General features: G+C 39.7%; 1 protein-coding gene across 1 annotated transcript in view; it reads right to left on the reverse strand.

The window, feature by feature from the left end:
* OPHN1 (oligophrenin 1) overlaps nt 1-21,802 on the reverse strand; it is a 624,918-nt gene that overhangs the window by 390,545 nt on the left and 212,571 nt on the right. Inside the window, exon 5 of the mRNA XM_040630677.1 lies at nt 19,003-19,074. Within this exon, the coding sequence (XP_040486611.1) occupies nt 19,003-19,074 (72 nt within the window). The remainder of the gene's footprint in view (nt 1-19,002; nt 19,075-21,802) is intronic.

Below are 21,802 nucleotides of genomic sequence, written 5' to 3' on the forward strand. Positions count from 1 at the left end.
GGGGGGGGGTAAACAGAAGGAGGAATGAACAATGAGAGACTATGGACTCTGGGAAACAAATTGAGGGCCTCAGGGGCAGGGGGGAATGGGACAGGCTGGTGATGGGTATTAAGGAGGGCACGTACTGCATGGTGCACTGGGTGTTATACACAAGTAATGAATCATGGAACTTTACATCACGAACTGGAGATGTACTGTAGTGGGACTAACATAATATAGTAAAAAAATATATATTATTAAAAAAAAGAAATCTGTTGCATTCCTAGACACTAATAATAAAGCAGTAGAATGCAAACTTAATAAAACTATCCCATTTACAACTGTACCAGAAACAATAAAATATATAGAAATAAACTTAACAGAGAAGGTGAAAAATCCAAAAACTCTAAAACATTGATGAATGAAGTTGAAGACAACACAGAGAAATGGAAAGACATTCTGTGTTCACAAGTTATATGAATAAATATTGTTATAATGTCTATACTAGCCAAAACAATCTACAGATTTAATGTATTCCCTTTCAAAGTACTAACATAGTGCGCCTGCGTGGCTCAATTGGTTGTGTCCCACTCTTGGTTTCAGCTCAGGTCATGTTCTCAGGTTCATGAGATCGAGCCCTGCATTGGGTCTCCATGCTCAGTGGGGAGTCTGCTTCTTTCTCCCTCCCTCTGTCCCTCCCACCACTTGTGGGCTCACTCACTCATACTCTCTCTCACTCTCTCTCCAACATAAATAAACTTAAAAAAAATACCAACAGCATTTTTCACAGTAGAGAAAACAATCCTAAAATTTCTATAGAACTACAAAAGACCCCAGAGAGCAAAAGCAACCTTGAAAAGAAAAATAAAAATGGAATTATTACAATTCCAGACTTCAAGTTATATTACAGAGCTGAAGCAATCAAAACAACATAGTACTAGAATAAAAACAGACTCATATGGAACAGAATAGAAAACCCAGAAATATATCCACAATCATATGGTCAATTATCTTTGACAAAAGAAGAATGGATATGCAGTGGAAAAAATGCAGTCTCTTCAACAACTGGGGCTGGGAAAACTGAACAACAACATTGAAAAAAATAAAACTGGACAAGAATCCATCAAAATCCTAGAGGAGAAGAGAGGCAGCAACCTCTACAACTTTGGCCAAAGCAACCTTTTTAATGACACATCTCCAAAGGCAAGAGAAACAAAAGATAAAATGAACTTATGGGACTTCATCAAGATAAAAAGCTTCTGCACAGCCAAGGAAACAGTCAAAAAAACTAAGAGGCAGCCCACTGAATGGGAGAAGATATTTGCAAATGATGCTACAGATTAAAGACTGGTATCCAAGATCTATGAAGAATTTCTCAAACTCAATACCCAAGAAACAAATAAACAAATCATAAAATGGACAGAAGATATGAACAGACAATTTTCCAATGATGACATACAAATGGCTAACACACACATGAAAAAATGTTCAAAATCATTGGCCATCAGGGAAATTCAAATCAAAAGCACACTGAGATACCACCTTACGCCAGTTAGAATGGCAAAAATTGACAAGGCAAGAGACAACAATTGTTGGAGAGGATGTGGAGAAAGGGGATCCCTCCTACATTGTTGGTGGGCATGCAAGTTGGTACAGCCACTCTGGAAAACAGTGTGGAGGTCCCTTAAAAAGTTAAAAACTGAGCTACCCTATGACCCAGCCATTGCACTACTGGGTGTTTACCCCAAAGATACAGACATAGTGAAGAGAAGGGCCATATGCACCCCAATGTTCATAGCAGCGTTGTCCACAATAGCTAAAGCGTGGAAGGAACTGAGATGCCCTTCAACAGATGACTGGATTAAGAAGGTGTGGTCCATATATACAATGGAATATTACTCAGCTATCAGAAAGAATGAATTCTCAACATTTGCTGCAACATGGACGGCACTGGAGGAGATAATGCTAAGTGAAATAAGTCAAGCAGAGAAAGACAATTATCATGTGGTTTCTCTCATCTATGGAACATAAGAAGTAGGAAGAGCAGTAGGGGAAGAAAGGGATAAAGAAACGGGGGGTAATCAGAAGGCGGAATGAAGCATGAGAGACTATGGACTCTGAGAAACAAACTGAGGGCTTCAGAGGGGAGGGAGGTGGGGGAATGGGATAGACTGGTGATGGGTATTAAGGAGGGCACGTATTGCATGGTGCACTGGGTGTTATACGCAACTAATGAATCATCGAACTTTACATCAGAAACCAGGGATGTACTGTATGGTGACTAACATAATATAATAAAAAAAACATTAAAATAAAAAAAAAGAATAAAACTGGACCACCTTCTTTCACCATATACAAAAATAAACTCAAAATGCATTAAAGACCTAAACTTGAGACTTAATACCATAAAAATCATAGAAGAGAGCACAGGCAGTAATTTCTCTGACACCAGCCCTATCAATATTTTTTGAGTTATGTCTCCTGAGGCAAGGGAAGTAATAGCAAAAATAAACTATTGGGATTACATCAAAATAAAAAGGTTCTGCACAGTGAAAGAAACAGTCATCAAAACTAAGAGGCAACCTACTGAATAGAAGATATTTGCAAACGACCTATCCAATAAACGGTTAGTATCCAAAATATATAAAGAACTTATATAACTCAACACCCAAAAAACAAATAATCCAATTTAAAAATTAGGCAGAAAACATGAATGAACATTTCTCCAGAGAAGACTTCATTGTCCAACAGACACATGAAATGATTTTCAGCATCTGTCATCATCAGGGAAATGCAAATCGAAACCACAATGAGATATCACCTCACACCTGTCAGAATAGCAAAAATCGACAACACAGGAAACAACAGGTGTTGGCATGGATGCAGAGAAAGAAAGGTGAACCGTCTTGCAATGTTAGTGGTGCAGTCACTCTGGAAAACAGTATGGAGGTTCCTCAAAAAGTTAAAAATAGAACTACCCTACAATCCAGCAACTGCACTACTAGGTATCTACCCAAAGAATACAAAAATATTAATTCAAAGTGATTTATGCACCCTGATGTTGATAGCAGCATTATCTACACACACAGGAATATTATTCATACACACACACACACAGGAATATTATTCAGCCATAAAGAGGAATGAAATCTTGCCATTTTCAAAAACATGGATGCTGCTAGAGAGTATAATGTTAAGTGAAACAAGTCAGTCAGAGAAAGACAAATACCATATGATTTCATTCAATCATACGTGGAATTAAGGAAACAAAACAAACAAGCAAATGGAAAAAGAGAGAAATCAAGAAACAGACTCTTAATTACAGAGAACAAACAGATGGTCACTAGAGGGGAGGGGAGGGGCAGTGTTGTAAATAGATGATGGGAATTAAGGAGTGCTCTGGTGATGAACACTGGGTAATGTATGGGATTGTTGAGTCACTATGTTGTACACCCAAAACTAATACAACATTGTATGTTAACTATACTGGAATTAAAATTAAAAACTTAGTAAAAAAATTGTAACATACAACCTGAAAAATACTCTGCACTATTCTCAATAAATATTCACAAACTCAATACACCTGTGTAATCAGCACTCATATAAAAAGCCAAAATATTACCAACACCTTTAAAGTTATCCTTGTGCCTGACTTTCTCACTTATACCCTCACTCTTGGGTAACCAGTATCCTGGCTTCTAACACCATCACTTATTTTTGCCTGTTTTTGAACTTTATACAAATATGTACAGACAGTAGGTAATCTTTTATGACTAGCTTTTATCCCCTTGACCTTATATTTGTTAGATTCATCCATGTTGTTGTATACAATAGGTCTAGTTCTTTCATTCCCATTACTGTAAAATATTGTGATTTTATCACAATGCATTTACCCATTAAATTATCTGTAGGCCTTATTAATCTATCTTTATAAATTTTTTCATACCAACCTTACAAAGCTGGGTTCAGAATGCATGAAATAGAAAGAGTACAATTTCTGGAGTTACAAATATCTAGTTGAAGCTTGCTTCTGTTAATAACTTTCTGTCCTTGGACAAGTTATTTGGCCATTATGGGTCTCGACTTCCTCATCTGTAGGATGTGCATAATATTGCTTAATTGAGATAAGACAGAACAAGTACCTAGTATGTGATAATTATTATTATAAAGTATGTAAAATATTTGATGTTGGCTTGAAAATCACTTACGGATTACTGTCACCCAGCTTAGCTCTTGAGCACATTGAGTACTTGACTCTTCCTGTTAATACATTATGGGGCCATTGAGACTCAAACAAGGGATGAGGGGATCTGAAATTCAACCTGTTTGTAGCTTTTCAAGGTTATTTGCTCCTGCTTCCTTCCTCTCTGTCCCAGGGTATGCACTCACATTTGGAATCCAAGGCAGACCAGTACCGTTGGCCTCACCCACCCTAACTATCAGGGTGCATTTTCTTCCATCTTTTTTATTTTTTCAACCTCATCTACCTCCAGAACTAGCCCTTTTCCTAAAGTTCTTTCTATGATCTCTATTCATAGAGAAGAAATAACAGTAAGACTGGCAACCTCATACATTACTTTCAATGCCTACTTGCCTGACATCTGTTGGAAGAGAACACACTATATCATAGCTTCCACACAAGCTCCAACTCTCCAAAAAGTGGGTTAAATGCAGATTCAGATGTCTTAGGCCATTTGGCCCTTATTCTCACCAGAGAATACACAAAGGCTCAATTCAGTCACTGTTCTCTGGCAAGGGCATCCTTGAAAAAGAACTGAAAACATAATACTCTGGGCAATTCTCACTAGCCCCAAAAAATATGAATCAAAGGCTACAAATACTTTCTCTGTCATGTGTCTATGGGGGATGACTAAGTCTTTATTCTGCCATCTCCATGGACAGCCCAGCATTCTACACTGCAGGATGAAAGACCCATTATGAACAGAACTGGACTAAGTTTGATTTGTCCTTCCTTGACCTTGGTGCAGGGGGGTGGGGGGAAGTGGAATGGTAGTGAGAAGGGGGATAGTGGTGGGAAGGGTTCTGCTAATCAAGTGATAGCTAAAATATACACATGGGAAATTACTCACAAGATTTACATGTGCAGGGAATTTTGAGAGATGAGAGGAATAGAAGGAGTTAACCAAATAGGAGTCTAGAGTAGGTAGACAAAAAACCTCTAAGCCTAGTAGACAAGAAATTAGGAGAAAAGGATAAAGAAGGGGATCATGCTTGATCTATCCTAGCCACCAGAAATTAGTACTCGTATTAATCCAATATAAGAAATGTGAAAATTCATGGACTCAGAGCCAAGAAACTTGAGTTCAAATCCTGGATTTGTCACTTGCATTTGCCACTATAAAATGAGCTTAATAATAACCACTAACAAGATTTCATTAAGGTTATTACTATTACTAGAATAGTAATGTGATCAACCCTACCAATGAAAAGTGAAGTTGTGGCTGATAGGAGTCAAGGGTTTAAAGGTAGTAAAGGAAGAGAGAAGTGTTAATATCTCCATCTTATAAAGCCACAGTCAGAAGTTGATGGAATAAGAAATAGGGGTTAAGTATATTATTTAAAGTAACAGAGGTAAGCAACAGAAGAAGTAAAAGGATGTTATAGTTATCAAAAATTAGAAGTGTTAAAATAGACAGTTAGGCTTTAACAGGATGTCTGGAGGCCAGTAAAGTGGGAGTCATGGCCCATTATCAAGAAAGTTAGAGACCTGTCTTGGCAGTACTCCAAAAACAAAGCCAAAGGAAGCCAGATCAAACCAGACAGGCCCTAGACAAAAAAAGGCCAGAGAGCCTGACCAAGTAAGGGAGAAAAGGCAAGAAACCCTGCTTCCAAAGAAATCCCCTCCACAAATAAATAATATTCTACCCCTTAGTTAGTAGCTGTCAACAAAAGACAGAGACCCCAAATGCTAGGTGCAGCTCTCATTTGAGCTCACCAGCTCTCAGATCTCAAGAGTGTAGTCTCATTTTAATAAACTTTTCCACTTGTACCATTCAACCACTGTGTCTGATCCTTCCCTGAATTCTTTCTTAGGATGAAACAAAGAGCCTCTGGCAACAATCCAGAGATGGGCGGGGAGGAGGCGTTAGGGTCCGGGGGTCTCCCCAGCCCACCCAGAAACAGAAGGGGAGGGAAAGAGAGCAGTGTAAGCAATGATCTCCTCTATTCATAGCAAGAAAAAATAGTTTCTCAAGTGGATAAAGCAATAGCAAAAAAAAAAAAAAGCATATTTTTAAAATATGAAAGTAACCACCAAAAGAATACAAATGGTTAAAAATGTATGACTTTGAGGAATGGGGAAAGAATGAAGACTGTTGAGTTTTTTTAATAGATCTTATTGTATTATTTTGTTTTACATTATTGTGCAAGTATGTGTTCTATATAAGTTCAATTTTTACAGTGGAAAAAATACACTTTTTTCTCAAAACTTAAGGGTTGTAAAATGGGATTATTCTGATTACATTGCTGATTACACACTAAAATTTGAAGAAAACAAACATGATCTAATTGCATAAGTATCCTAACTACCATACAGAGATTAGAAGACATAACCTATTTAATTGGAAAAGGGAGACCAATCAAATTTTAGCATAAAGAGGTGGTTTGCAAACTTTTTAGCCTATTGGCTAAAATGGAGTCCTATTCTAAAAGAAATATTGCCCCAAAAGTTCACTATATCAAAAAAGATCCAAGAGAAATTGCTCTGGCTAAAGTAGGGAGTTAGGAGCCCCACCAACAGTTTCCCCTGGGGAAAAAAATCCTCTGATGGAGATGATACCTGTGAAATCATCTGGCCCATGATTCTATGCTTGGGAAGCCAACCATCTGAGACAATTAGAAGCTATTGTATAACAAAAGCTAGTGTCCAAGACATCACTGAATGGCTAATCAGAGAAACTGTTGTCTTTGTAAAATATCTCAGTTACAAAATGGCCTTTTGAGATTCAGATTATTGAAAGAGCCTGTCCACTGGGACTCAGTCAGCCAACTTGAACTGATAACAGAGTTCGTTGGCCTGCAAATGGACACCGAAAACAGAGTAACTTGCATTACCCAGCAACATCCCTAGCCAATAGCTCATAATCTATTACAGGAAACACAGGAGAAGAGTATCATTTGAATATTACACATCAATCCCCGCCATGCAACACGTTCCACAGATTTCACACAAGACACTTATTACTTCAAGAGGTACTATCATCAGCATCATTTGAAGAGGCTAATCCTTTTTGAACAAAAAGATGGGTTTATCCCAAGTATGTCTCCTCTTAGTTCCCAGCATTCTCAGTTATTTTCCCCTCCCTAGTTCTTTAACTTCCTATGACAAAAAGACATCTGCCACATCCTGCAAGCCAGAGACACAAATCTGGAGATCTAGTGACATGAAACCTCTTCATATACCAGTAGTCACGTGGAAAACATTCATTCCTGCTATCTTTCTCTTCCTGTCTCACTCTTTCACTTCTCTACTTATGAATTTTTAATAGGAGTAAGACCATCACCAATTGGACAATTACATGGAGAGTATTCTGTTATCTCTGTTTTACTGCCAATAACAATGATAATGAGGAGGGTGATGAGGATGATGATAACAACAACAGAAAACACTAAATGTATTACATGACAGGTGCTAACTGAATAACGTTATATGTGTTAACTAATTAAATATATATGTGTATATCAATTTTCTTCAAATGTTACCTTCCTGTTGATTCTGAATCCAGAGAACCCATGAAATGGCAGATGCTCTCTACTGAAAGTAATTACTTGGACATAAATGTGAGACCTGAAACCAAAAATCTCCTAGAAGACAACATAGGCAGTAACCTCTTTGACATCGGCCATAGCAACATAATCCTAGATATGTCACCTTGGGCAAGGAAAACACAAGCAAAATTAAACTACTGGGGGAGGAAGGCAAGATGGTGGAAGAGTAGGGGATCTCCATTCATCTAGTCCCTTGAATTTAGCTAGGTAACTATCAAACCATTCTGAGCACCCATGAAATCAGCCTGAGATGTAAGAAAAGAATTACTGGAATTCTACAAACAGAAAAGTGACCACTTTTTGCAAGGCAAGAGATGCACAGAAGTGAATCTGAGGGAATATTCGGAAGATAAACAGTGTGGGGAGGGAGCTTCTGTAAGTTAGTTACCAGAAAGTGATATAGACCTGGAACACAAAATCGGAAACTTTAGAAGTCTGCTCCAGTGAGAGACATCCCTTCCTGGAAAGTGCTCAGGTAGCAAAGAAGGGCAGAATCCTAGGTGGGACACTGTGAGTGTGGTCTCAGGAACCCGGGGGTCACAGAAAGAACAGGCGTGCCTGAGCTGGCAGAGTTAGAAAGCATTAGAGCAGGGAAACTGGTTAGGGTCAGTAAGCCCAGGAGGGGGCTCTCAGCTCCGTTGCCATAAAATACGAACTGTGGCACTACTAGGAAACCACTCTCCCAGTGGGGGCCTGAAAGGGGCAGAGGCTCCGCCTTCCCCTGGGAATGGCATCGTAGGTGCGTCCAAGACTGGATGGACTGCTTTCTGTATGGGGTCACCTACAAAGGGCAGAAACGAAGCGACCCTCCACCTTCCCCTAGGAGAGGCGGTTGGGGCAAGTGCACAATCGGGCGACTGCCCTCGGTGTGGACACCCTGCAAAGGGCATAAATGTAGCCACCCTCCACCTTCCCTGGTAGGGGCAGCATAGGTGCACACATGATTGGGCGACCACTCTTCATTTGGGGCCCTCTGCCTACCCCTTGGGAGGATCAGTGCAGGTGTGCACCACAAGGTGTGCAGAGTTTGGCACACACAAAAGTAAAGACTGCTTATCCCTGAGGGTTTAATGAAGAGAGAGAGCTGTGATCTTTCAGCTCCAGGGCTGGAGATCAGGGCATGGCCATTTTTATTTTCATCTTCTAAAGAGGCATGGAAAGCCTTCAGGGAACAAAAGACACATAGAGCCACCACACACAGTTTACACTGAGCACAGTCCCCTGGCAAGGGGTGGTACAATTCCACCCAGGCAAAGACACCTGAAAATCAGTGCATGGCCACTCCCTTAGAAGACCAGCTGGAAAAACAGGCAAACACCAAGTTTTAGGAGCACACAGGACTGTAAAACTCCAGTGCTACAGGAAAATTATATAGAATTTGAGATCTTTTCTCATGATTTGCTTATCTTTCAGTTTAAAATTTTCATTCTCATTTTTTCCTTTTCAACTAGTTTATTTTATCAAATCAATAAATCTTTTTAAAACTTTACCTTCACATTCACATTTTATAAATATATCCTTCATTTTGGCTTCCTTTTACTGTATTCAATTTTATTTTTGTCTGTAGGCATGCGCATGCACATGCCTGTGTGTATGTGTGTGTGTATATATATACACACGCACATGCCTGTGTGTATGTGTGTGTGTATATATATACACACGCACATGCCTGTGTGTATGTGTGTGTGTATATATATACACACACACATTTATGTTTTGCTTTCTTTACAATATTGGGATTTAGTGTATTATAACAAAGAAAAATACACCCAGGACCAAGAGAATCAAGTTTTGTCCACCTAGGAGATTATATTCTCTCTTTCCACACACCCATTTTTTTTAATTTACTTTTTTAAATTTCTAACCTCCTTGGGTTTCGCTAGTGTGTATTTCGGTTGGGGCATGGTTGGTATTTTTGATTTGGGTCTCTCGTTCATCCACTCTTCTCTGGGCAAAATGACTAGAAGGAGGAATTCACAACAAAAGAAGGAACTAGAGGTAATATTCCCTCTGCCACAGATCTAATCAACATGATTATAAGTAAAATGTCAGAGCTGGAATTAAGGATAACAATTATAGGGGCGCCTGGGTGGCACAGCGGTTAAGCGTCTGCCTTCGTCTCAGGGCGTGATCCCGGCGTTATGGGATCGAGCCCCACGTCAGGCTCTTCCGCTATGAGCCTGCTTCTTCCTCTTCCACTCCCCCTGCTTGTGTTCCCTCTCTCGCTGGCTGTCTCTATCTCTGTCGAATAAATAAATAAAATCTTTAAAAAAAAAAGGATAACAATTATAAAGTTACTACCTGGGCTTAAAAAAAGCATAAAAGACACTAGAGAATCTATTAGTGCAGAAATAAAATCTAAAATTAAAAATGCTTTATTTAACTGAGATGCAGTTTAACTGGATGTTTTAACAGGGAGGGTAAATGAAGTAGATGAGCTAGGTTAAAGAGAGTCACTGACATAGAAGACAAGTTGATGAAAAAGACAGAAAGCTGAGGAAAAGAGAGAAAAACAACTAACAGACCATGAGAGGAGGCTTTGAGAACTCAGGGATACCACAAAGCAAAACACTATTATGTTATTGGGGTCCCAGAGGAAGAAGAAAGAGAGAAAGGTAGAGAAGGTATACTTGAGCAAATCATAGATGGAAACTTCTCTAATCTGGGGAAAGAGACAGGCATTTAAGTCTAAAAGATAGAGACAATGCCCCCCCCCCAAATCAATAAAAATATATGAACATCCCAACATACAACTGCGAAGCATGAAATTTCAAAAATAAAGAGAAAATCCTGGAAGAAGCTTGAGACAAGAGATTCTTAACCTACATGGGTAGAAACATTAGGCTAGTAGCAGACCTATCCACAGAGACCTAGCAGGCCAGAAAGGGCCGGCATGATATATTCAGGGTACTAAATGAGAAAACCATGCAGCCAAGAATACTTTATCCAGCAAGGCTGTCATTCAGAATGGAGGAAGGCAGAAAGAACTCCCAGGACAAATATAAACTGAGAAAATTCATAATCACTAAAACAGTCCTGCAAGAAATATTAAAGGGGATCCTGAAACGACACAGAGAGCCTAAAAGTAACATAGACCAGGAAGAAAACAAAGACAATCCACAGAAACAGAGACTATACATGTAATAATGGCACTAAATTCATTTCTTTCAATAGTTACTCTGAATGTAAATAGGCTAAATGCTCCAATAGTAAGATACAGGTTATCAAATTCGATAAAAAAAGCAAGATCCAAGTTTTTTTTTTAAGATTTTATTTATTTATTTGACAGGGAGAGAGGCAATGAGAGAAGGAACACAAGCAGGGGGACTAGGAGAGAAAGAAGCAGGCTCCCAGCGGAGCAGGGAGCCCAATGCGGGGCTCGATCCCAGGACTCTGGGATCACGCCCTGAGCCAAAGGCAGATTCTTAACGACTGACCCACCCAGGTACCCCAGTGGTCCAGTTTCATTCTACTGAATATAGCTGTCCAATTTTCCCAGCACCATTTATTGAAAAGACTGACTTTTTTCCACTGGATGTTTTTTGTGCTCTGTCAAAGATTAGTTGACCATAGATTTGTGGGTATTAAGGAGGACACGTATTGCATGGAGCACAGGGTATTATATGCAAACAATGAACCATGGAAGACTACATCAAAAACTAAGGATGGATGGGAGGAGTTAAGAGGGCGGAGGAGTAGTGGTCCCCTTTTTCAGCCGGTCCCCTGAGTCGAGCTGGATAGGTACCAGACCATCCTGAAAACCCAAGGAATCAGCCTGAGATGTAGGAAGATACATCTGGATCTCCACAAATGAACATCTCCAGCACTGAGTATTGAGATACGAAGCAGGGAGCCGTGAATCCGCGCACAGATATCAGAAGATAAACGGAAGGGGGAGGGACTAGCCATGCTTGAGCGCCGGGAAGAGGTCGCCACCTGCACTGGGGAGCAGGCCGGACTCTCAGACCTGTACCCGCGAGACAGCAGACTGAGACTGTGAGCCTGGGAACGCTCATGACCAGACTGAAAACCGATGCTCCGGAGCGCCCCCAAACCATACTGAAAGACGGAGCTCTGGAGCGGGGCCGGCTGGTGGCTGGTGGAGTTAGAAACACAAAGGACAGAGACATGCCTGCGCTGGAAATGAGCGCTGGGACTCCAGCTGTGGGGTGCAACCTGGGACACTGCAGGGTTTTTAGCAACACCAACAGAAAGACAGTTAAAGAGGCCAGGAGAGCTCAGTGGAGAGCACACTGCAATCTCTCTGTTCTGAGACAGAGGCTAGGATTTGGCCACTGCTGCTCTGACTCTCAGAAGAGCCACAGAAAACCGCCAGGGAAAGCTGCCAGAGAACAAAAGCCCAGAAATAAGACCTCACATTGTGCCAATCCCCATCCCCCATTGCAAGGGACAGGGTGACTCTACCCAAAAAGAGTTGCCTGAGTATCAGCACAGCAGGTCCCTCCCCCAGAAGGCAGGCTGAAAAATCAAGAAGCCCACATACCTAAGCTCCTATAAAATGAGAGGATGCTGCCTGGGTCTTGGTCAATAATTTGGGCACTGGGCAACCCAGAAACCTCTCCTCATCAGAATGACGAGAAGGAGAAATCCCCCCCAGCAAAGGAAAGATAATGAGTCTGTGACCTCCACCACAGAACTAATGGATATGGATATAACCAAATTATCAGAAAAGGAGTTCAGAGTAACAATGGTCAAGATGATGTGTAGACTTGAAAAAAATAATAACGAAAATATTAACGAGAATATAGAATCACTAAGGGCGGAAATGAGAGCGAATCTGGCAGAAATTAAAACTGCTATGAATCAAATGCAGTCAAAACTAGATGCTCGGACAGCCAGGGTAAATGAGGCAGAGGAACAAACTAGTGAATTGGAGGATGGGATGGTAGAAGAGAAAGCTAAAACAGAAACTTGGCTAAAAAAAAATCCAATCTCAAGAATGTAGGTTACGGGAGATTACTGACTCAATGAAACATTCCAATGTCAGAATCATCGGCATCCCCGAGGGGATGGAGCAAGACAGAGGTCTAGAAGAGATATTTGAAAAAATTGTAGCTGAAAACTTCCCTAATCTAGCAAAGCAAACAAGCATTCGTGTCCAAGAGGCAGAGGGGACCCCTTCCAAATTCAACCACGACAAACCTACCCCACATCACATCATACTGCATTTCGCAAATATTAGATCCAAGGATACAGTATTAAAAGTGGCCAGGGCAAAGATATTTCTCACGTACCAAGGCAAAGGTATCAGAATTACGTCAGACCTGCCTACACAGACCTGCAATGAGAGAAAGGGTTGAGGGGGTAATTTTTAAAGCTCTTTCATAGAAAAACATGCAGCCAAGGATCCTTTATCCATCAAGGCATCATTCAGAAATGATGGAGAGATAAAGACCTTCCAGAATCGCCAGTCACTGACCAATTTTGAAACCACGAAACCAACAATACAGGAGATATTAAGGGGGGTTCTATAAAAGTAGAAAGGCCCCAAGAGTGATACAGAACAGAAAGTTACAATCTATAGAAACAAAGACTTTACAGGCAACATGGCATCATTAAAATCATATCTCTCAATAATTACTCTCAAAGTGAGCGGTCTAAATGCGCCCATAAAACGTCACAGGTTTGCACATTAGATAAAAGTCATGACCCATCCATTTGCTGTCTAAAAGAGACTGTTTCTGAACCTAAAGATACATCCAGACTGAATGTGAAGGGATGGAAAACCATTTTTCATGCCAATGGACCTCAAAAGAAAGCTGGGGTAGAAATTCTCATACCAGACAGATTGGATTTTATTTTTTTTTCGTAGAAATGTGCATTTTATTTATTTTTTAAATTTTTAAAGGGTTTATTTATTTATTTTTATTTTATTATTATTTTTATTTTTATTTTTTTGATGTAAAGTTCAATGATTCATTAGTTGCATATAACACCCAGTGCACCATGCAATATGTGCCCTCCTTACTACCATCACCAGCCTATCCCATTCCCCCACATGCCTCCCCTCTGAAGCCCTCAGTTTGTTTCTGAGTCCATAGTCTCTCATGCTTCATTCCCTCTTCTGATAACCCCCTTTCTTTATCCCTTTCTTCTACCGATCTTCCTAGTTCTTATGTTCCATAGATGAGAGAAATCATATGATATTTGTCTTTCTCTGCTTGACTTATTTCACTTAGCATTATCTCCTCCAGTGCCATTCACATTGCAGGAAATGTTGAGAAATCATTCTTTTTGATAGCTGAGTAATATTCCATTGTATATATGGACCACAGCTTCTTAATCCAGTCATATCTTGAAGGGCATCTCAGCTTCTTCTATGATTTAGCTATTGTGGAGAATGCTGCTATGAACATTGGGGTGCATATGGCCCTTCTCTTCACTACGTCTGTATCATTGGGGTAAATACTCAGTAGTGCAATGGCAGGATCATAGGATAGCTCAATTTTCACTTTTAAAGGGACCTCCACACTGTTTTCCAGAGTGGCTGTACCAACTTGAATTCCCACCAACAATGTAGGAGGGATCCCCTTTCTCCACATCCTCTCCAACAATTGTTGTTTCTTGCGTTGTCAATTTTTGCCATTCTAACTGGCATAAGGTGGTATCTCAGTGTGTTTTGATTTCAATTTCCCTGATGGCTAATGATTTTGAACATTTTTTCCTGTGTCTGTTAGCCATTTGTATGTCTTCATTGGAAAAGTGTTGGATTTTAAACTAAAGACTGTAGTTAGAGATACAGAAGGACACTATATTATTCTGAAAGGATATATCCAACAACTGGATATGACAGTTATAAATATCTACGCCCCGAAGAGGGGAGCAGCAACATACACAAGCCAACTCTTAATCAGAATAAAGAGACACATAGATAAAATATGTTAATAGTAGGGGACCTCCACACTCCACTATCAGCAATAGACAGATCACCTAAGCAGAAAATCAACAAAGAAACAAGAGCTTTGAATGCCAGACTAGACCAGAGGGACCTCATAGATATATATAGAACACTACACACCAGAACAAAAGAATACTCATTCTTTTCGAACGCACATAGAATGTTCTCCAGAATAGACCACATGCTGGGTCACAAAACAGGTCTCAACCGATACCAAAAGACTAAAATTGTTCCCTGCATATTCTCAGACCACAATGCTTTGAAATTGGAACTCAATCACAAGGAAAAATTTGAAAGGCACTCACACACTTGGAAACTAAGAAACATCCTGCTCAAGAATGATTCGATAAGCCAGGAAATCAAAAATCAATTTAAACAATTTATGGAGACCAACGAGAATGAAAACACAATGGTCCAAAACCTATGGGACACTGCAAAGGCAGTCCTAAGGGGAAAATACATAGCCATCCAAGCCTCACTTAAAAGAATAGAAAAATCTAAAATGCAGCTTTTATATTCTCACCTCAAGAAGCTGGAACAGGAACAGAAGAACAGCCCAAATCCACACACGAGAAAGCAGTTGATCAAGATTAGAGCAGAGATCAATGAATTAGAAACCAGGAGCACAGGAGAGCAGATCAACAGAACTAGAAGCTGGTTCTTTGAAGGAAGGCCAGAAGATCAATAAGCCACTGGCCAGATTTATTCAAAAGAAGAGAGAAAGGACACAAATTAATAAAATTATGAAAGAAAAGGGAGAGGTCACAAGAAACACCAATGAAATAGGAAGGTTCATTAGAAACTTTTATCAACAGCTTTATGCCAATTAATTAAACAACCTGACAGAAATGGATGCCTTCCTGGAAACCTATACATTACCAAAACTGAAACAGGAAGAAATTTATTTTTTAAACAGACCAAATAATTATGAAGAGATTGAAGCAGTGATCAAAAACCTCCTAAAAAACAAGACTCCAGGCCCTGATGGATTCCCCGGGGAATTCTACCAAACATTCAAAGAAGAAATGATACCTATTCTCCGGAAGCTGTTCAAAAAATAGAAACAGAAGGAAAACTACCAAAGTCATTCTATGAGGCCAATATTACCTTGATCCCCAAACCAGGCAAAGACCCCATCAAAAAGGAGAATTACAGACCAATATCCCTCATGATTATGGATGCCAAAATTCTCAACAAGATCCTAGCTAATAGGATCCAACAGTACATTAAAAGGATTATCCATCATGACCAAGTGGGATTCATCCCTGGGATGCAAGGGTGGTTCAACATTGGCAAACCTATCAGTGCGATAGATCATATCAACAAGAGTCAAGAACCATATGATCCTCTCAATAGATGCAGAAAAAACATTTGACAAAATACAGCATCCTTTCCTGATTAAAACACTTCAGAGTGTAGGGATAGAGGGCACATTCCTCAATCTCATAAAAACCATCTATGAAAGGCCTACAGCAAATATCATTCTCAATGGAGAAAAGCTGGAAGCCTTTCCCTTAAGATCAAGAACACGACAAGGATGCCCACTCTCGCCACTATTATTCAGCATAGTACTAGAAGTCCTTGCAACAGCAATCAGACAACAAAAAGGGATAAAAGGTATCCAAATCAGCAAAGAAGAAGTCAAAATGTCTCTCTTCGCAGATGACATGATACTCTATATGGAAAACCCAAAAGAATCCATGCCCAAGCGATTAGAATGTATAGAGCAATTCAGTAATGTAGCGGGATACAAAATCAATGCTCAGAAATCTGTTGCATTAAAATACACAAGGCAAGAAACAACAATTGTTGGAGAGGATGTGGAGAAAGGGGATCCCTCCTACATTGTTGGTGGGAATGCAAGTTGGTACAGCCTCTTTGGAAAACAGTGTGGAGGTCCCTTAAAAAGTTAAAAATTGAGCTACCCTATGATCCAGCCATTCCACTACTGGGTATTTACCCCAAAGATACAGACGTAGTGAAGAGAAGGGCCATATGCACCCCAATGTTCATAGCAGCATTGTCCACAATAGCTAAATCATAGAAGGAGCCGAGATGCCCTTCAACAGATGACTGGATTAAGAAGATGTGGTCTATATATATACAGTGGAATATTACTCAGCCATCAAAAAGAACAATTACCCAATATTTGCAGCAACACGGACGGCACTGGAGGAGATTATGCTAAGTGAAATAAGTCCAGCAGAGAAAGACAATTATCATGTGGTTTCACTCATTTATGGAACATAAGAAATAGCAGGGAGATTGGTAGGAGAAGGAAGGGAAGAATGAAGGGGGGTAAATAGAAGGGGGAATGAACCATGAGAGACTATGGACTCTGGGAAACAAAATGAGGGCTTCAGAGGGGAGGGGGTGGGGGATTGGGATAGGCCGGTGATGGGTATTAAGGAGGGCATATATTGCATGGTGCACTGGGCGTTTTATGCAAATAATGAATCATGGAACATTACATCAAAAACTAACGATATGCTGTATGGTGACTAACATAATAAAAAATTATTATTTAAAAAAAAAAGAACAGGTATTGAGAAGTGTTGGAACTGATAGGCAATAATTTGAAAACACACAGGGGTAGACCAGAAGCTGCATTTTCTAGTTCCTAGTTCACTGCTCTATTACCTTAATTTTACTACCAGGATAATTCTAGATAGTTTCTTGGAAAAAGCACTCACACTGAAAGTTGGTCACTCTCCTTTTAGGTGTGCAAGTTGACCCTAGAGTAAAGAAGTAGGAAAAAAACTAATAGGAATATAAGAATGCAATCTTTCTGAGTCTCCGTTTCTTCATTGAGATAATGGATATTATACATTGCACTTCAGAGGTTTGCTGTAAGAATTAAGGAAGACAACATATGTAAAATCCTCAGCACAGGCCTGGAACATAGGAAATAGAGGAAAGAAATTTGTTTCCTTTCCCTCAGATGACATGAGGTCAACCACTGTAGCACACTCTTACTTTCCTTTTTCCTAATCTCATCCAGGAGTGAAAGTAGACTAAGTGTGAGGATTTTCACATTATCTGTCCTTCTTCATATTCTTTATTCATTCTTACGTAACAACTGTCATGTCACTTACCTATTTTCATACCACACTTGTGATTTTAAAGGTTCTTCCCTCCTTCAGTTATATATTTTCCTAATTAAGTATTTATGTTAATGAGATTCCAGATATATCAAGTGGAGTCCAGAATCGCTGGGCTATGCAGATTAACTTATTTAGTCCGAATATCAGTCATTCAAATAATGCCCAGGTCAAGCTGACTGATGACATCCAGCAGTGACATCACATCCACTAATCTCGTCTTTCCTCTTTCCCCTCTGACCTTGCTACCTTCAATTTAAACTGCTTGTCACAATATTCCAGATAATAACCAGATGGTGTGTTCTCAGTCCTTTTTAGGACCAAATGCTAGGCTAAAATACTGCATTTAGTTCTGGAAGACCATCTGGTTACATGTTGCATACATATTGGAGTTCACAGAATAAGTCTACACCTAGCTGAAAAGAATAAATTTGACAATTTTTCCTAACTCTTTATGAGACCGTAGGGAATCAGATCCATGAGTGGTCAAGCTGGAAATAATCTGAGATTATCTGGCACAGTGCTGTTCAGTAGGAATTTCTACAATAATGGAAGTGTTCTATGTCTGTGCAATCCAACACAGTAGCTACTAGCCACATGTAGGTACCAAGCACTTGAAAGGTGACTAGCATGACTGAGAAACTGAGTTGTTTATTTTATTTTATTTATATAGCTATGGATACCATACTGGACAGCAAGTATCTACATAGTATGGCTTAATGGAAAGAATGTGGGATTTGAAGCTAAAAACAAAACAAAACAAACAAACAAAAAACCCTAAAGTCTAAATGCTGGCTACTGTCACTAACTATATAACTTCCGTCAGGTTTTTTTATCTTGCCCAAACCTTAGTTGCCTCATTTGTAAAATGTGGAAAATACCAGAACCTCACACAATTGTTGTGATTAGAGAATGAATATAAATTTAGCATGTAGCCCAGTGCTTAGCAAGCACATAGTAAGTGCCCTTTAAATAATGCCTATTATTATCAAGCTCCTCATTTTCCAGATGGAGAAACTGAAGCTCCAAAAAGAGAAGAGACTTGTCCAGAGTTGCCCAGCTACTTGGAAATAGCCAGGAGCCAACTCCAGATATTCCCACTTTTTTTGAATGAATTCCCTTATATATGAACCCTCCTCACCCCTAAAGAGTGAAGAGTGGTAACCCAAACTACTCAGCTATGAAAAACACCTTATACATTTGAAGAAAATGTACCTTGGTGAAGCCTATTTGCTCCTTCCGAAAATTTTCCAGGGGTTTAATCAGCAAATCACTAGCATTGTGTACCTAGAAAAAAAGGAAGAACACACAAAACAACTTTCAGTTAACAAAGGATCAGATTTGAGTTTCCTTGTTACTAAGGCATTACCCTGTAATACATCAACATGCAAAATGTAAATTGATTTCTGTTTTTTTTTTTTCATTGTTGTTACTGTCTTTTTTCCCATATTGGTCTCTTAAAATCAACTGTTTCAAGAGGAAATGAGAGAAGGGAGAACATGAGGCATTTCTCTGTAACTTACTGGTAGTCTGATCTGAATTTTTAATCAATAAATATCTATAGTCATGTCCAGAAACAGATACAGGGGGCCTGAAGTATATGTGGAAAAGAGGAAGAGAGTGGAAAATTCATGAAAATACCAATTGCACCAAGTGCAAACCATTTCATGGGAAGCAACTGAGTCAGCAGTAATAGTATCAGGATAAATCCCAGGATAAATTGTTTCCAGTCCTGCCACCGTGTGTCATAAAATCAGAACATTTTCTTCAGAACTTGAGAGTATATTACAGCATCACAGAGAACACTGGATCAGGCCTTCAAATTACCTACATTTACTCCAAAGCTGATAAAAACAGCCTGTCCAAGAATGAAAAATATTGACAATAATATGGTTCTAGAGATATAAAAACACCATTTGCAAACTGGACCCCTTGCTCAGTGGGCAGGCAGAGATACACAAAGCTTTGTGTTCATATAAACCTCTTGAAAGATGGCATCCGTCCAAGGCAACAAGTAGGGTTGGTTTTCTTCAGTGGTATGAATCAGCTGTATATTAATGGAGGACCTAAGAGAATACATCTAAAGAGCTGGATTTTAGGATCCATTGCACTGATTTTGATATAAGACAGGGAAATGAGGTACTGCCTTCTTTGTCAAGTGAGACATAAAGTGTCAGTAAAACAAGATTCATCTTCATAACGAAAGTAGGAAAAAAGAGTAGAAAGCCAGTTTTTTTTTCATTGCCATCTCTGTTATTTTTTCATAATAATATTTTTTATTATATTATGTTAGTCACCATACAGTACATCCCCGGTTTCCGATGTAAAGTTCGATGATTCATTAGTTGCGTATAACACCCAGTGCACCATGCAATACGTGCCCTCCTTACTACCCATCACCAGCCTATCCCATTCCCCTACCCCCCTCCCCTCTGAAGCCCTCAGTTTGTTTCTCAGAGTCCATAGTCTCTCATGCTTCATTCCCCCTTCTGATTACCCCCCCTTTATCCCTTTCTTCTTCTACCGATCTTCCTAGTTCTTATGTTCCATAGATGAGAGAAACCACATGATAATTGTCTTTCTCTGCTTGACTTATTTCACTTAGTTTTGACCAGTCCTGTGTTCTCCAGATTAAAAAGCAGTTTTTAAACTATCACCAAAACGCATGCTAAGTTGGGGCATTAGTACATATTTTTTAATCTGTGTCCTGCAGGCACTTTGGGTCTCCTCTTTTGTGTCCACGTATGATTCAGAGTTCAACTAAATAGCCAAACTCTCATCCAATCAAAGCTCTATCAGAAGCCCTAGTACCAAAAATAAGGACACCAGTGATTCTCCTTGACCAAAAGTAAGAATTCTTCTATTAAAAGTACTAGCCCAATTAAGGAGGGCACATGATGTGATGAGCACTGGGTGTTATATGCAACTGATGAATCATTGAACACTACATCAGAAATGAAAGATGTACTATATGTTGGCTAACAGAATTTAAGAGAAAAAAAATACTAGCCCATCTCTCTTGGCCAACACACTCTACAGTTCTATGTGCTGTGGGTTATGTGATATCAAGTTTGTGTACATAGCTGGAAACAAATTATGTCATTAGTGTCAGATCCAGTACAAAGAGTCATTTTTCTTCTCTCCTTTTGTGGAAGTTTTAAAACATGTCCACAAATTTTGTGACACATCCCCTATTGAGAGGTGAGGTCTCTGTCCCCTCTACCTTTAATATGAGTGGGTTTATTACTTCTTTGAACCAATAGAATATAGCAGAAGTGACACTGTGATTTCTCAAACTAGGTCATAAAAGGCCAGCAACTTCCACCTGGTTCTCTTGGAACACTCCCCCTGGGGAGCCCTGAGCCACTCTTTAAGAAGTTGGACTACCTGAGACTACCAACCTAGAGAGGCCAAATATATACATTCTGGTCAAAAGTCCAGCTGAGCCCAGCCTTCCAGCCATTCCACTGAGGTGCCTGATAGGTGAGCAAAGCTGCCTCAATCCACCTCCCAGGTGAATACTACCACATGAAGCAGAACTACCCAGCTCACCCTTGCCTGAATTCCTGACCCACAATATAATGAGATAAAATTAAATGGTCACTATGTTTTAGAATAGGTTGTTATGCAACAATAGACAATTAGAAAAACTATTTCCACTTTCACAAAGGTAACACAAACAAAGTGGCTACCTGGGACACACTGAAGAAGTTTGCCTTTGAATAAGAAGTGAACATGCCATCTCTAAGGAGAGTAGTATGTGTCAAACCTCTATGTGGACATTCAGCTGAGTCCTTGCGTACACAGGCAACCCAAGGATGGCACAGTTGCCAGTTTCTATGTTTCAAAGGGGATTTTCTTGTATAAGCAGGAGTGCCAGCAACTTCTTACACAGGGTCCATAAGGCCACTGCTTTTTGTATGTTTGGCCCTGTCTCTGTCTAGAAAACTAGTACATGATTCACTAAAATTGGAGGCCATGGTTCTCCCTTGATCACATTGATTATATTGCTCTC

Source organism: Ursus maritimus, assembly GCF_017311325.1.
Source record: "Ursus maritimus isolate PB19 chromosome X unlocalized genomic scaffold, ASM1731132v1 scaffold_X1, whole genome shotgun sequence".
Taxonomy (NCBI): domain Eukaryota; kingdom Metazoa; phylum Chordata; class Mammalia; order Carnivora; family Ursidae; genus Ursus; species Ursus maritimus.